The 17023-nt window shown below is 39.9% G+C and overlaps 1 protein-coding gene across 1 annotated transcript; it reads left to right on the forward strand.

Annotated features, from left to right (window-relative positions):
- The first annotated feature begins 13670 nt into the window (after nt 1–13670).
- On the forward strand, nt 13671–14594 carry Vmn1r152 (vomeronasal 1 receptor 152). Its single transcript, NM_001166752.1, has one exon. It carries the CDS (start codon nt 13671–13673, stop codon nt 14592–14594), a length of 924 nt encoding a protein of 307 aa, NP_001160224.1.
- Nucleotides 14595–17023: the final 2429 nt, after the last annotated feature.

The raw sequence follows: 17023 nt of genomic DNA on the forward strand, positions 1-17023 counted from the left end.
AGACAGATTCTCTCCTCTGAGTTTCAGTGCTCAGAGCACTCTCTGCTGGCAAGCTCTCTTACAGTGAAGGTACGCAGATATCTTGTTTTTGGACTTCCTCCTGGCCGAAGAAGAAGGCCCAAAACAGGACCTTTCCCAGAAGCTGTGTTACTTTGGCAGGTCCCAGAAGCTATCAGCTTCTGTGGTGCAGACTCTCACCTGTGCAGACTAAGTTCCTAAGTTCGGTGGAGTCCCGGAACCAAGGTGGCGCCCGCTGCTCCTGAGGCTGAGGCCTATCAAGCCAGGTGGGCACCTGTCCTCTGGTCGGGACACCTCACCGCCTGTTTCCCCAGTGCTGGTATCACTATGTTTACCTAAAAAACATTGTTTTCATTCATTTTCATGACCATCTCTTCTGTCCTTCCCTATGCCTAATCCTAAACCCTCATCCCTTCCCCATCCCCACTCCCTCCATCTGCCTCTTAGGACTATTCTATTCCTCCTTCTAAGTGAGTTTCAGGCTTCCTAGTTTGGGCCTTCCTTCTTGTTTTGCTACTTTGGGTGTGGAATTTAGCATGGTACCTGTATTTTAAGGTTAATATGAGGGGGTGGGGCATCTCCACGATGAGGCAGAGACTCAGAATAAGGGAGACAGCCAGGGGGGTGACCTTAGCTATGACTCACAACATTGGGGATATGGAACCTGAAGTGGCTAGTTCCTGTAGCCAGACAGGAACTCCAGACACCAAGTAGATAGAGACACTAACTCACCCACAAAACTTTCAACCCAAAATTGATCCTGTCTACAAGAAATGAAGCCACAGGAGTTGGAGCAGAGGCTGAGGCAAAGGAATAACCAGCCCAACTTGAGACACATCCTATGGACAAGTGCCAACCCTTAACACTATGAATGATGCTCTGTTATGCTTGCAGACAGGAGCATGTTCTTCTCTGAGAGGTTACACCTAGCAGCTGACTCAGACAAATAACAGACTCCCATAGCCACACATTGGTTGGAACTTGGGGATTCTTATGGAAGAATAGAAAGAAGGATGGCCTGCCCTGAAGGGGATAGGAAGTACACAGGAAAACAGTCAACTAATCTTAAGCCTTAGGTCTCTCAGTGTCTGACCCAACAAGCAAAGAATATAAAGGGCTGGACCTTATATTCCCTGCAATTATGTAGCAAATGTGCAGCTTGGTTTTCATGTGGGTCCTGGAGAACTCCAACAGGGTGTGTCCCCAAAAGCTGTTGTCTGTACGTGGAATATGTTCTAGCTGGGCTGCCTTCTAGCTGGGCTGCCTTGTGTGGCCTCAATGGGAGAGGAAGTTCTAACCTTACAGAGACTTGACATGCCAAAGTTGGGGGGACAGGGGGTAATACGCAGGTGGCTCTAACATGCTCAGGGGAGAAGAGGAGGAGGAATGTGGAAGGAATGTAGGAGGGGTATCCAGGAGGGGGCAGTGAGCAGGATGTAAAGTGAATAAGTAAAAAAATGAAATTAAGGTGTCCCGGGTCCCTCTGAGACCAACTCGCAGACTGCTGAGGGTGAGCAAGTGGACTGCAGAAGCGAAACAGCTTCTGGGACAGGCAGAAGCAACATAGCTTCTGGGACAGGCAGAAGCAACATAGCTTCTGGGACAGGCAGAAGCAACATAGCTTCTGGGACAGGCAGAAGCAACATAGCTTCTGGGACAGGCTCTGTTTTGGACTGCAGACATCCAGGCACCTTCCCAGCCAGAGGAGAGGTGGCCGCCTGGGAGGGCTCTGATCCCCAGAGCAGGTTAGGGAGCCATCGTGTTTCCCAGGTCCCTCTGACACCAATCTGCACAGATCAGCTCACAGACTGCTGAGAGTGAGCGAGCAGACTGCAGAAGCAAAACAGGTTATGGAACAGGCAGAAGCAACACAGCTTCTGGGACAGACCCCCCTCTCGGGCTCTAGACATCAGGGCACCTTACCCGCCAGAGGAGAGGTGATCACCTGGGAGGGCTCTGACCTCCAGAGCAGGTGAGGGAAACATCTTGTGTCTTGGGTCCCTCAGAGACCAGTCTGTGCAGGTGAGTGCACAGACTGCAGAGGCAACCCATCTTCTGGGACAGGCCCTGTTTTGGGCCTTCATCTTCAGCCAGGAGGCAGGTCTGAATACCAGACTTCTATGTGCATTCCCTACAAGAGGAGAGCTTGCCTGAAGAGAGTACTCTGACAACTGAGACTCAGAAGAGAGCTGGAATCCCGGGACAGCTGACAGAGGCTAACAGAATCACAGGAGAAACAGGCTCCAGCCAGAGACAACTATAACAACTAATACCAGAGATTCCCAGATAACGAAAGGCAAATGTAAGAATCTTATCAATAGAAAGCAAGAACTCTCACCATCATCAGAGCCCAGCACTCCCAACTCTGCCAGTCCTGGATACCCCAACACACCAGAAAAAAAAAACAAGAATAGGATTCAAAATCATATCTCATGATGCTGGTAGAGGACCTTAAGAAGGGCATTAATAACTCACTTAAAGAAATAAGGAGAACACTGCTAAACAGTAGAAGAACTTAAGAATCACAGGAAACACTGCTAAACAGATAGAAGTCCATAAAGAGGAAACCCAAAAATCCCTAAAGAATTACAGGAAAACACAACCAAACAGGTGATGGAATTGAACAAAACCATCCAAGACCTAAAAAGGAAAGTAGAAACAATAAAGAAAACCCAAAGTGAGACAACTCTGGAGATATAAACCCTAGGAAAGAAATCAGGAACCATAGGTGAGAGCATCAGCAACAGAATACAAGAGATGGAAGAGAGAATCTCAGGTGGAGAAAATTCCATACAAAACATGGGCACAACAATCAAAGAAAATGCAAAATGCAAAAAGATCCTAACTCAAAACTCCAGGAAATACAGGACACAATCTGACAGATAATAGGGGTAGATGAGAACGAGTATTTTCAACTTAAAGGGCCAGCAAATATCTTCAACAAAATTATAGAAGAAAACTATCTAAACCTAAAGAAAGAGATGCCCATGTACATACAAGAAGCCTACAGAACTCCAAATAGACTGAACCACAAAAGAAATTCCTACCGACACATAATAATCAGAACAACAAATGCACTAAATGAAGATAGAATATTAAAAGCAGTAAGGGAAAAAGGTTAAGTAACTTATAAATGCGGGCCTATTAGAATTACACAAGACTTCTCACCAGAGACTATGAGAGCCAGAAGATCCTAGACAGACCCTAAGAGAACACAATTGCCAGCCCAAGCTTCTATACCCTGCAAAACTCTCAATTACCATAGATGGAGGACCTAAAGTATTCCATGACAAAACCAAAGTCACACAATATCTTTGCATGAATCCAGTCTTTCAAAGGATAATAACCAGAAAACACCAACAAAAGGACAGAAACTACACCCTAGAAAAAGCAAGAAAGTAACCCTTCAACAAACCTAAAGAAGAGAGAACAGAATCCCAACTTTAGCAACAAAATAACAGGAAGCAACAATTATTTTTCTTTAATTTCTGTTAACATCAATGGACTCAAATCCCCAATAAAAAGACATAGACTAATAAACTGGCTAAACAAACAGGACCCAACATTTTCCCCAATTTTTTATTAGGTATTTTCTTCATTTACATTTCAAATGCTATCCTGAAAATCCCACATACCCTGTGTTCCCTCCTTACTACCCTACCCACCTACTCCCATTTCTTGGCCCTGGTGTTCCCCTGTACAGGGACATATAAAGTTTGCAAGATCAAGGGGCCTCTCTTTCCAATGATGGCCAATTAGGCAGTCTTCTGCTTCATATGCAGCTAGAGACACAAGCTCTGGGGGTACTGGTTAGTTCATATTGTTGTTCCACTTATAGGGTTACAGAACCCTTCAGCACCTTGGGTACTTTCTCTAGCTCCTCCATTGGAGGCCCTGTGTTCCATCCTATAGGTGACTGTGAGCAACCTCTACTGTATTTGCCAGGCACTCGCATAGCCTCACTCGAGATAGCTATATCAGGGTCGTTCCAGGGAAATCTTCCTCCCATATGCAATAGTGACTGCATTTGGTGGCCAATTATGGGATGGATCCCCGGGTGCAAGAAAATCCAGAACACCATCAGATCCTACTAAAAATGCCATACTCAACAAAACTGGACATCCTGGAAGAAATGGACAAATTTCTAGACAGATACCAGGTACCAAAGTTAAATCTGGATCAGATTAATGACCTAAACAGTCTCAATCCCCTAAGGAAATAGAAACAGTCATGAATAGTCTCCCAACCAAAAAAAAAAAAAAAAAAAAAAAACCCAGGACCAGATGGGTTTAGTGCAGAGTTTTATCAGACCTTCAAAGAAGACTTAATTCCAGAGCTTCTCAAGATATTCTACAAAACAGAAACAGAAGGTACTCAACCCAATTCATTCTATGAAGCCACATTTACTCTGATACCTAAACCACATAAAGATCAAATAGAGATAGAGAACTTCAGACCAATTCCCCTTATGAATATCGATGCAAAAATACTCAATAAAATTCTACCCACTTTCTCCATACCTATTCAACGTTGTAGTTGAAGTCCTAGCCAGAGCAATTCGACAACAAAAAGAGATAAAGGAATACAAATTGGAAATGAAGAATTCAAAATATCACTTTTTGAGGATGATATGATAGTATATATAAGTGACCCTAAAAATTCTACCTGAGAACTCCTAAACCTGTTAGACAGCTTCAATGAAGTAGCTGGATATAAAATTAACTCAAACAAGTCAATGGCCTTTCACTACACAAAGGATAAGCAGGCTGAGAAAGATTTTAGGGAAACAACACCCTTCTCAATAGTCACAAAGAATATAAAATACCTTGGCATGACTCCAACTAAGGAAGTGAAAGATCTGTATGATATGAACTTCAAGTCTCTGAAGAAAGAAATTAAAGAAGATCTCAGAAGATGGAAAGATCTCCCATGTTCATGGATTGGCAGGATCAATATAGTAAAAAATGGCTATCTTGCCAAAAGCAATCTACAGATTCAATGCAATCCCCATCAAAGTTCCAACTCAATTCTTCAACGAATTAGAAAGGGCAATCTGCATATTCATCTGGAATAACAAAAAAACTAGGAAAGCAAAAACTCTACTCAAGGATAAAGGAACCTCTGGTGGAATCACCATGCCTGACCTAAAGCTGTACTACAGAGCAATTATGGTAAAAACTGCATTGTACTGGTATAGCGACAGAGACGTAGGCCAATGGAATAGAATTGAAGACCCAGAAATGAACCCACACACCTATGGTCACTTGATCTTTTACAAGGGAGTCTAAACCATCCAGTGGAAAAAAGACAACAAATGGTGCTGGCACAACTGGTGGTTATCATGTAGAAGAATGCTAATTTATCCATTCCTATATCCTTGTACTAAGGTCAAATCTAAGTGGATCAAGGAACTCCACATAAAACCAGAGACAGTGAAACTCATAGAGGAGAACGTGGGGAAAAGCCTTGAAAACATGGGCACAGGGGAAAAATTCCTGAATAGAACAGCAATGGCTTGTGCTGTAAGACTGAGAATCAACAAATGGGACCTGATAAAATTGCAAAGCTTCTGTAAGGCACAAGACACCGTCAATAAGACAAAAAGTCCACCAACAGATTGGAAAAGTATTTTTACCTATCCCAAGTCAGATAGGGAACTAATATCCAATATATATGAAGAACTGAAAAAGATGGACTCCAAAAAATCAAATAACCCTATTCAAAAATGGGGTGCAGAGCTTAACAAAGAATTCACAACCGAGGAATAATGAATGTCTGAGAATCACCTGAAAAAATGTTCAGCATCCTTAATCATCAGGGAAATTCAAATCAAAACAACCCTGAGATTCTAGTTTACACCAGTCAGAATGCCTCAGAGCAAAAATTCAGGTGAGAGCAGATGCTGGCGAGGATGTGGAGAAAGAGGAACACTCCTCCATTGTTGGTGGGATTGCAAGCTTGCACAACCACTCTGGAAATCAGTCTGGCGGTTCCTCAGAAAATTGGACATAGTACTACTGGAGCATCTCTCAATACCACTCCTGGGCATATGTCCAGAAGATGTTCCAACCATTAAGAAGGACACATGCTCTACTATGTTCATAGAAGCCTTATTTATAATAGCCAGAAGCTGGAAAGAACCCAGATGCCCCTCAACAGAGGAATGGAAACAGAAAATGTGGTACATTTACACAATGGAGTAGTACTCAGCTATTAAAAAGAATGAATTTATGAAATTCCTATGCAAATGGATGGACCTGGAGGACATCATCCTGAGTGAGGTAACCCAATCACAAAAGAACTCACATGATATGTACTCACTGATAAATGGATATTAGCCCAGTTACTTAGAATACCCAAGATATAAGATACAATTTGGGAAACTCATGAAACTCAAGAAGAATGAAGACCAAAGTGTAGACACTTTGCCCCTTTTTGAATTGGGAACAAAACACCCATTGAAGGAGTTACAGAGACAAAGTTTGGAGCTATGACGAAAGGATGGATCATCTAGAGACTGCCATATCCAGGGTGCCATCCCATAATCAGCATCCAAAAGCTGACACCATTGCATACACTAGCAAGATTTTGCTGAAAGGACCCTGATATAGCTGTCTCTTATGAGACTATGCCGGGGCCTAGCAAACACAGAGGTGGATACTCACAGTTAGCTACTGGATGGATCACAGGGCCTCCAATGGAGGAGCTAGAGAAAGTACCCAAGGAGCAAAAGTGATCTGCAAACCTATAGGCAGAACAACAATATTAACTATCCAGTACCCCACTGAGCTTGTGTCTCTAGCAGCATATGTATTAGAAGATGGTCATTCAGCCATCATTGGAAAGAGAGGCCCATTGGTCTTGCAAACTTTATATGCCTCAGTATAGGGGAAAGCCAGGGCCAAGAAGTGGGAGTGGGTGGGTAGGGTAGTGGCATGGGAGGGTATGGGGCACTTTTGGGATAGCTTGGAAATGTAAATGAAGAAAATACCTAATTTAAAAAAATAAAATTAAAAAAATATTTCAGTTCTAGTTCCATTAAGGGAAACAGTACTGGATTCCCTCCTAGCATCCATCTGCCCACAGAAAATATAAACAGTGACATTTATGAGTTCTAGCTTGTGGATAGGGTCTGTAGCCTAAGAAGAAAGTAGTTGGTCTCTCCTATAACATTTTTTCTATGTTTTTCTTCTTCAAACTTTTTTTTTTATAATTCTGTCTTTATCTCCCTCCTGGTTTGCCCTCTGACTATTCTTCATCTCATGCCTTGTCCCCCTTCTCTAAAAGGATGTCTCCACCTCTACCCTCCCCACTCTCTGGGGCCTCAAGTCTCTCCAGGGTTAGGGGCATCTTCTTTCACTTAGTCCAGATTACACAGTACTCTGCTGTATATACATGTTGGGTGCCTCACATCAGCTGGTATATACTGCCTGGTTGGTGGCTCAGTGTCTGAGTCATCTCTGTGGTCCAGGTTAGTTGAGACTGCTGGTCTTCCTATAGGGTTGCCCTCCTCCCCAGCTTCTTCCAGCTTTAATCAATGGATAGATCTCATCAAGCCCATAATTGCTGAACATGTCAGGGTTCACAGAAGGATGGTATTGCTGAGTCCTTTTCGCCTGCAGTACTGTATGTGGCACCTTTAAAGAATGATTTCCACTTGACTTTTCAACCTGTTTCTATACCACCTATGGACAGATGGGCAGCATAGAAATCTTCAAAGTAAGTGCCAGTTTGATTTCTTCATGTTCTGTGTGTTTAGTATGTGCTGTCTTCAGCCACCAAGTTTTGGAGAATTACCAGCACCAGGGGTAATAGCCTGTGAGTTTTGGTTGTGGCTTAGATAGTGCTTTGGGAGTTAATTGGCAAGCAACTAGAAAAAGAAATCACCTAAACCTGAAAGAGAAGTTTACACACTTCTGTAAGGCAAAGGTCACTGTCAGTAGGACAAAAAGACCACCAACAGAATGGGAAAAGATCTTTAACAATCCTACATCTAATAGAGGGCTAATATCCAATATATACAAAGAACTGAAGAAGTTAGACTACAGAAAATCAAGTAACCCTATTAAAAATTGGATACCAGGCTAAACAAAGAATTTTCAACTGAGGAATATCAAATGGATGAGAAGCATCTAAAGAAGTGTTCAACAACCTTAGTCATCAGGGAAATGCAAATCAAAACAGCCCTGAGATTCCACTTCACACCATTCAGAAAGTTTAAAATAAAAAACTCAGGTGATAGCAGATGCTGGCGAGGATGCGGAGAAAGGGGAACACTTCCTCATTGCTGGTGGTATTGCAAGCTGATACAACCACTCTGGAAATCAGTTTGGCAGTTCCTCAGAAAATTGGACATAGTACTACCTGAGGACCCAGCAATACCACTCCTGGGCATATACCCAGAGGATGCTCAAACTTGTAATAAGGACACATGCTCCACTATTTTTATAGCAGCCTTTTATAAAAGCTGGAGCTGGAAAGAACCCAGATGTCCCTCAACAGAGATATGGATACAGTAAATGTGGTACATTTACACAATGGAGTACTACTCAGGTAGTAAAAAGGATGAATTAATAAAATTCTTAGGCAAATGGATAGAACTAGAAAATATCCTCAGTGAGATTACTCCATTTCAAAAGAACACAAGTTTTATGTACTCACTGATAAGTGGATACTAGCCTAAACGCTCCAAATAACCAAGATACAATTCACATACCACAGGAATCTCAAGAAGAAGGAAGACCAAAGTGTGGGTGCTTCAGTCTTTCTTAGAAGGAGAATAAAATACTCACAGGAGCAAATATGAAAATAGAGTAGAGCAGAGGCTGAAGGAAAGGCCATCCAGAGTCTGACCCATCTGAGGATTCATCCCATATACAGTTAGTTACCAAACCCAGACCCTATTGTGGATGCCAAGAAGTGCATGCTGAAAGGAGCCTGATATGGCTGTCTCCTGAGAGACCCTGCCAGAGCCTTACAAATACAGAGATGGATGCTTACAACCATCCATTGGACTAAACACAGGGTCCTCAATAGGGAAGTTAGAGAAAGGACCAAAGGAGTTGAAGGGGATTGCAACCCCACAGTGAGAATAATATCAACCAACTGGTCCCCCAAGGGCTCCCAGGGACTAACCCATCAACAAAGGAGTACACAAAGCTCCAGGTACATAAGTTGCAGAGGATGTCCTTGTCATGCATCAGTGAGAGGAGTAGTTCTCAGTCCTATGAAAGCTCGATAGATGCTCCAGTGTAGGGAAACTGAGGTCTGAGGGGTCGGAGTGGGTGGGTAGGTGGAGGAACATCCTCATAAAAGCAGGGGGAGGGAGGATGGGATAGAGGGTTTCCGGGGGGGGCATGAAAGGGTATAACATGTACAATATAGATAAAGAAAATATCCAAAATAATTACTCATACCCAAATAAAAAGAAATTACAAAAAATAAAAATCAAAGAAGCTTACATTATTTATCATGAGATGTCTTCGTGAGGGACTGTCCAACTAGTATAGTGCTGATTTATTAAAACTCCTTTGAAATATGCGAGTGAATGTATTACAGGAAGCCCCAATAGCAGCAAGTGTCTGTATAGGTTTCCAAAAGACACTTAGTCAGAGTTATTCTTCTCCATATTTCTTGGTCTACTTTCTCTCTTACACACACCCAAATCTAACTCTTCATGTTCCATTATAGCCTTTCATCCTTTATAAGACTGTATTCTACCTCCTCATTTTTCATCATGCCATGACTCTTACAAATTCCTGAATTTGAAGGTTATTTCAATATAATTATTTATTAGGCTAATAAATGATATGTAATTGTCAATTAGCCAATATAAATTTCACAGTAGAAATTATGGATATCTGCTTGTCCTAGACAACCCTAAGGTATCTAAGCAATTAATGACCAGTTATTCTTTCTTTTTGTCCTATTTCCACATATATACCTTTTGAGTACTGGTAATTTCATTTGAAAAATAAAGTGCAATGATATCGTATTTCTCACACGTTTAAGTATATGTCCTTTATGCCTGAGACAATATTGTTGCAAGTTTGAATATCAATAAATGTTTAGAACATACAATTCTTAGATTTATAATCAGAATTTTTACTTTTCATCACTGAAAATCAAAACTAAATCCCTAGTTTTTTATTATACCTAGAGCAGACATGTGTTGGAGCTATGTATTTCTTAATGATTGCTCAATCCATATCTTTGCTTGTATGTCCAGGATTACTTAATTACAAATGAAATTCTCTAGATACTATCAATGTATATTAGATCTGTGATAAGAATTCATGAGTATATCAGAAAACGAGGCATGATCTAGCTGAAAATAAGTGGATATGGGACTAACCCCAGGATTCAGGTGGGAAAGACCAGCTTCAGTTAATAAATTTGTCATTTATAAATGTCCTGGGTCCAACATGGGAAAAGTTGTAATGAAGCAACTTCCTGGGAAATTACAGAATCTGAATGACACATTGCCAGTTTTCTGGGAGGACTTGGTGTCAGAATAATTTTGCAAGAGTGAAATAGTAGGGAGGAAAGTACTCAATAGAAACTCATAATGAGTCCCTTGTTCTACCTTGGAGTGCCCCAATTCACATCTGACCAAGAGATCAATTCAGAACTTAGATTCTCCCAAAGGAAACATGAAAACCCTTCCCTAACTTCTGCCCAGGTACTCATTAAGATCTAACAAACTCCTAGACATCATCAGTAAGCATCAGAAAAGAATGGAGATTTGCTCTGGCGATAAATGATAAATAATAGACTCTCTGAAGGATGGCATGTCCCAGTGCCCTATTATTTTATGAGACTGGAAACCTGGACTTGTTAGGTTACCTTCACAGCATTGCATGGAGAATAAGAAACCATTCCGAATTTCATTGCATTCTTTCTCAGGCAAAGAGTGACACAGAGAAGTTCCTCAATCAAAGCACTACGAAATATACTTCTACAGGAACTATGCTCTGCAGCTGGTCTTCAGATGATCATCTTCATCCTGACTGAGGCTCTGAAGGTGGGATTCATCTACCATAGACTTCTGCTTAAAATTCTTTTCTCTTTTCTTCAGTGAAAAGTGTCTTCTGAAGCCAACATGAAACATTATTTCTTTCTGAAGTCTGCAGTTTGATTTAAGTAGGTTAATATTTTGCTTTCATCTCAAAGAAATGTCTGTGTCCCAGATTAGTAATTAAGTGTAACATGTATGTGAGATGTTGAATTTTATCTGGTAGATGGAGACCCTTGTGTTCCTACAGAAAATATATAAACAAGTAAAATGCAGGCTTAGCATTAGCTTGCAAAGGGTATAAGACTGACTGTGTTAATAATTTTCGAGGGAAGCTGGAGATGACACAGCTAAGACTCTGGCACCTGACATTTTAGAACAAAAATTAAGGTCAGAAAAACTATGAATAAATGAAACTTGTTAGCAAGTTGGGGTTTTTTTCACATGGAGGACACATATGTAAGCCTGTGTTCATCTGTGTGATCAGAAGACAGTTGACTCTATCAGAAATATGTGGTGGCTTTTCTGAGTGTGTGTGTCTGTGTTTGTGTGGATGAATAGTATAAAATTTTCTCAAAAGCCAACATCTTAATTTTCTACAACAGAATTCAGTTACACAACTTTATTATTATGTACAATCTTACATGTTATTCCCATACACACTATTTTTAATATGTTACTATAACATAAGGATATTCAATTAATTATTTTTATGTTGCATTTATATATTCTTTTATTTTTTATTGATTAAGGTACATTCCATTTGCAGCTTCCCCTCCTTGCTAATTGAATTCTGATGATGGATTCACAAATTCATACTAGACTCTTTACTGTCTGTATTCATATACAAAGCCCATGGTGTGTTAAAATGTGTGTTATTGTGCTCTTGACCTACTGAACCAATAAAGATGTAGTTGCAATACAAAATGTATCTTGAGTCAGGAGTAATTCAATACGTATAATATTTTACTTGAGTTATTATACATGCATTGTCCCTTGTTCTACCCTGGAGCGCCCCAATTCACATCTGATGACAAACTCTATTCAGAACTTAGATTCTCCCGAAGGAAACATGGAAACCCTTCCCTAACTTCTGCCCAGGTACTCATTAACATCTAACAAACTCCTAGACATCATCAGTAAACATCAGAAAGGAATGGAGATTTGCTCTGGGGATAAATGATAAATAATAGACTCTCTGAAGGATGTCATGTCCCGGTGCCCTATTATTTTATGAGCCTGGAAACTAGGACTTTGTTGGTTTATCTTTACAGCATTGCGTGGAGAATAAGAAACCATTCCGAATTTCATTGCATTCTTTCTCAGACAAAGAGTGACACAGAGAAGTTCCTCAATTCGGGCACTAGGAAATATGCTTCTATAGGAGCTGTGCTCTGTAGCTGGCCTTCAGATGAGCATCTTCATCCTGACTGAGTCTCAGAAGGTGGGATTCTTCCAACCATAGACTTCTACTTAAAATTCTTTCTTCTTTTCTTCAGTGAAAATTGTCTTCTGAAGCCAACATGAAACATTATTTCTTTCTGAAGTCTGCAGGTTAACTTGAATAGGTTAATATTTTGCTTTCATGTCAAAGAAATGTCTGTGTCCTAGATTAGTACTCAGGAGAAAACAGCATTTAGTGTAACATATGCATGTAAGATAATGAATTATACCTGGTGGATGGAGGCCCTCCTGCTCCTATAGAAAACATATAAACAAGTAAAGTGCAGACTAAGCATCAGCTTGCAAAGGGTATTGGGATTATATTGTATTGTATTATATTATATTATATTATATTACTGCAAAGGGATTGTGTTAATAATTTTGGAGGGAATCTGCAGATGATGCAGGTAAGACTCTGGCACCTCACATTTAGAACAAAAATTATGATCAGTAAAATTATGAATAAATGGAACTTGTTAACAAGTGTTTTTTTTCATATGGAGGACACATATGTAAGCCTATGTTCATCTGTGTCATTACAACACAGGTGGCTTTATCAGAAGTATTTTGTGTTTTTTTTTTTTAATTTTGAGGATGAGTAGTATAAAATTTTCTCAAAAGCCAACAACTTAATTTTCTACAACTGAATTCAGTTACATAACTTTATTATTGAGTGCAATATCATATTGTTTCCATACATACTATTTTTAATATGTTACTATAATATACGAAATTCAATTAATTATTTTTATGTTGCATTTATATATTCTTTTATTTGTTATTGATTTAGTTACATCCCAATTGAAGCATTTCCTCCCTCCTAATTGTATTGAATTCTGATGATGGAATCACAGACTCATAGTAGACTCTTTACTGTCTGTATTCATATGCAAAGACCTTGGTGTGGTAAAATGTGTGTTATTGTGCTCTTGACCTACTGAACCAATAAAGATGTAGTTGCAATACAAAATTTACATTGAGGCAGGAGTAATAAAATCAGTATAAAATTTTATTTGAGTTATTATACATTCATTGTTTTTCAGGCAATTTGCCTGTAGTGCGATAGAATAGTGTCTCACTTATCAAGTGAAGAAATTGTGTCAAATCAATTGGTAAGTGTGGACAATAAAACAGAGACCCGAGGAGAGTAGTGTCTGACCTAATCATCACTCCAGGTTCCTGTAAAGCCCTTTCCATGTCTGCTCATGGTAAATCCGTGAAAACCACTGAGGAAGTGGCTCTTCAGATCCTCTTGCTTTGCCAGTTTGGGGTTGGAACTGTGGCCAATGTCTTTCTGTTTGTCCATAATTTCTCTCCAGTCTTGACTGGTTCTAAACAGAGGCCCAGACAGGTGATTTTAAGCCACATGGCTGTGGCCAATGCCTTGACTCTATTCCTCACTATATTTCCAAACAACATGAGTGCTTTTGCTTCCAAAACTCCTCCAAATGAACTCAAATGTAAATTAGAATTCTTCAGTCACATGGTGGCAAGAAGCAAAAATTTGTGTTCCACCTGTGTCCTGAGTATCCATCAGTTTGTCACTCTTGTTCCTGTTAATAGAGGTAAAGGTAAACTTATACTCAGAGCAAGTGTCCCAAATTTGTGGAATTATTCCTGCTACAGTTGTTGGTTTTACAGTGTCTTAAGTAACATCCACATTCCAATTAAGGTCACTGGTCCACAGATAACAGACAATAACACTGACTCTAAAAGCAACTTGTTCGGTTCCACTTCTGGGTTCATTGTAGGCATGGTCTTCTTGCAGTTTTCCCATGATGCCACATTCATGACCATCATGGTCTGGACCAGTGTCTCCATGGTACTTCTCCTCCATAGACATCGCCAGCAAATGCAGCACATCCTCACTCCCAATCAGGATGCCAGAGGCCAAGCTGAGACCAGAGCAACCCATACTATCCTGATGTTGGTGGTCACATTTGTTAGATTTTATCTTCTAAATTGTATTTGTATCATCTTTCATGCCTTTTCTATACATTCTCGTCTCTTCATAAGGCTTGTCAGTGAGGTTCTGGCTGCAGTCTTCCCCAGTATCTGCCCCTTACTGTTGATCTTCAGAGATCCTAAAGATCCTTGTTCTGTGCTCTTCAAGTGTTGAAAATAAGAGCCCATAAAAACTGCCAAATACAGAAGACACCTTCACTAATACCATTAAGTACTTTATTCCATAAATATGTTTTCAACATTTTGTATGAACAAGGTGTGGAGCTCACTGCTGTAATTTTAAAAGAATAAGGCTATACTCATTTGTTGATGTGAAATGATTTCTGGTTGGAATCTTACTGACATGGTAAGTGAGTTATTCACCATTCTCTGTTTCCCTGTATATAACTGCATTCTGCTGCAGGCTGGACTGAAACTGATGCAACCAATTTTCACTAAACAGTTTAATGTGTTAAATGGTCCTGATCAAACTGATACTCTCGCTCCGTCTTAGTTGATACTTCAAACTTCGGACAAGAACAGAATTCCTCTCTATATTTCTCTATCTGAACAAACAAGGATGCATCGCACTAATTAAATATTTTCAAGGATGAACATTTTGTATATAGTAAATATATTGCATGTTATTCCACTTTAGTTAGGAGATATATGCTTTGTACCTTGGGCCCTAAGGAGGTGAGAGTCAAGCACTGAACAACATAACTTTGTGCTCTCTAGAGCAGTACAATCTGCTGATCACATCAAGAGTAAATAGGAAAAGAGGCATAGACAGCTCCTGCTCAGAAGCCTTAAGAGATTTAAAGTCTCAGGACCAGGGAGGAATCCAGGATCCACACTGGAGATCTTCTCCTGAAAGACCTTGGTAAAGACTTGACTCTGAGCCATGGTGAAATTGTTTTTCCAATCATCACAAACACCTACGAATCAGACAGGAGACAAGAGATATCAGAACAATGAGGAAGCAAAGTTGTCACTCCATCTGTCAGTGGCTTTCTCAATCGCAAAATTATTTTCTCAAAAGATTAAAATCAAGAATCTAATATTTTCAGCTACTTGAGAATGACCAAGGCTAGAAAGACCACAAGATAAATACCAGGGGTGGTTATAGCTGTCAGTGTGATGAAACTTATAATCTGACTTGTGGTACTTACTTCTGTGAACAAAGAATATTTTAGCATTCATTTTTTTGTTCATATGTATTGGGTATGTATGTATTTGTGGGGATTCCCTCCTCTTAAGGAGAATAGGTGTCATACCCCTAGAGCTGGAGTTACAAACTGATGTAAGCCTACAAAGATAGTTTCTCAGAATCGAGCTCTGATCCAATGTAAATATGGCCAGGCTTCCAACCTGCTGAGCCATCTCTTGAGGCCCACACTGAAAAATTTATCCAACACACTTAACTCTTCACTTCCAATTTGGGGGAGTAGGAAATCATCAATATCAGGTATATTGAAAGAGCTTGAAATAATAGAATATGAACCAACAGTTTGTATGTTCTATATTGAGGATAGATTTGCACTGAGTTATGAAATTAATACCGAGACTCTTCATGTACATGTTCACAGACCTCTACCAACAATAAAAATGACAATCCCACAGCACCAAGCCTTGATAATAACACTGGCCATAATAAGAATCAGCAAGACAGCTCAGCAGCTAAAGCACTCACAACTTAGAAATGATTATCCCAGGTCCTACCTAGTGGAGAGAACAAACTCCTACAATTGTACTCTGCCTTCCTCAAATCTGTGCTTGAACATGTCCACACACTGAAAAGAAAAAAAGTGTATTTTCTAAGTTCACTTTAATCAGTTCAGTGTATCCTATAACACTGATCTCTGCCTGTTAATCTGTATATACCCTTATCTCTAAGCATTATTTTGGTGTACGTTATTGGACTGTATTATCTACTACCCTTCCAACAGTTTTTTCAGCACAATATTTCCAACCAACACTCAGTAGTAAAGAATAGTTATAGAGGAAAAGGAGTGTAGACCTCTGATGTTGGTTTTGATAAGTCCAAAATCTATCATCATGATATATCTAACCAGAAGTCAAACAAGACAGCCAAACAATAATTCATCAATAGCAAAATCAGGAGCAGGTACAGCAGCAAAGGGGACTGACAGCAGCAGGCAAAGCAGGAGCCACCACAGGCCATCTAGGGGATCTCACACAAATACCTTCTCAAGACCCCCAAGAATTCCAAACTAAAACTGTCTGCAGCTGGAAAAAATCATACCCCTCCTAAAGCATGAGACACTCATAATTATTCATTGTGGACAATTGGAAACAGCCCCATATCCCATATCAGGGATTAAAACAAAAACATATTCATGTAACATAACTGGGTTTTTGACAAAATGAAAAATTATCATATCAATCAAAATAAAGAACAAATACTGAAATGTTAAGAAAATTCAAAGGAGGCATGAATTATAATGAGATAACTTTGGAAAGGGCAGAAATTAGCAGGTAAAATTTCAAGAAAACATAAATAAATAAATAAATAGATAGATAAACAAACAAACAAACAAACAAACAAATAAACGCATGGCCTTTCTATGTTCCATCTAAAGT

This window comes from Mus musculus, chromosome 7 (assembly GCF_000001635.26).
Source record: "Mus musculus strain C57BL/6J chromosome 7, GRCm38.p6 C57BL/6J".
NCBI classification, from domain to species: Eukaryota; Metazoa; Chordata; class Mammalia; order Rodentia; family Muridae; genus Mus; species Mus musculus.

Bases quoted from the DNA above. Each gene is read 5' to 3' on its own strand.
- Vmn1r152 (NM_001166752.1), top strand. From the start codon at position 13,671: ATGTCTGCTCATGGTAAATCCGTGAAAACCACTGAGGAAGTGGCTCTT.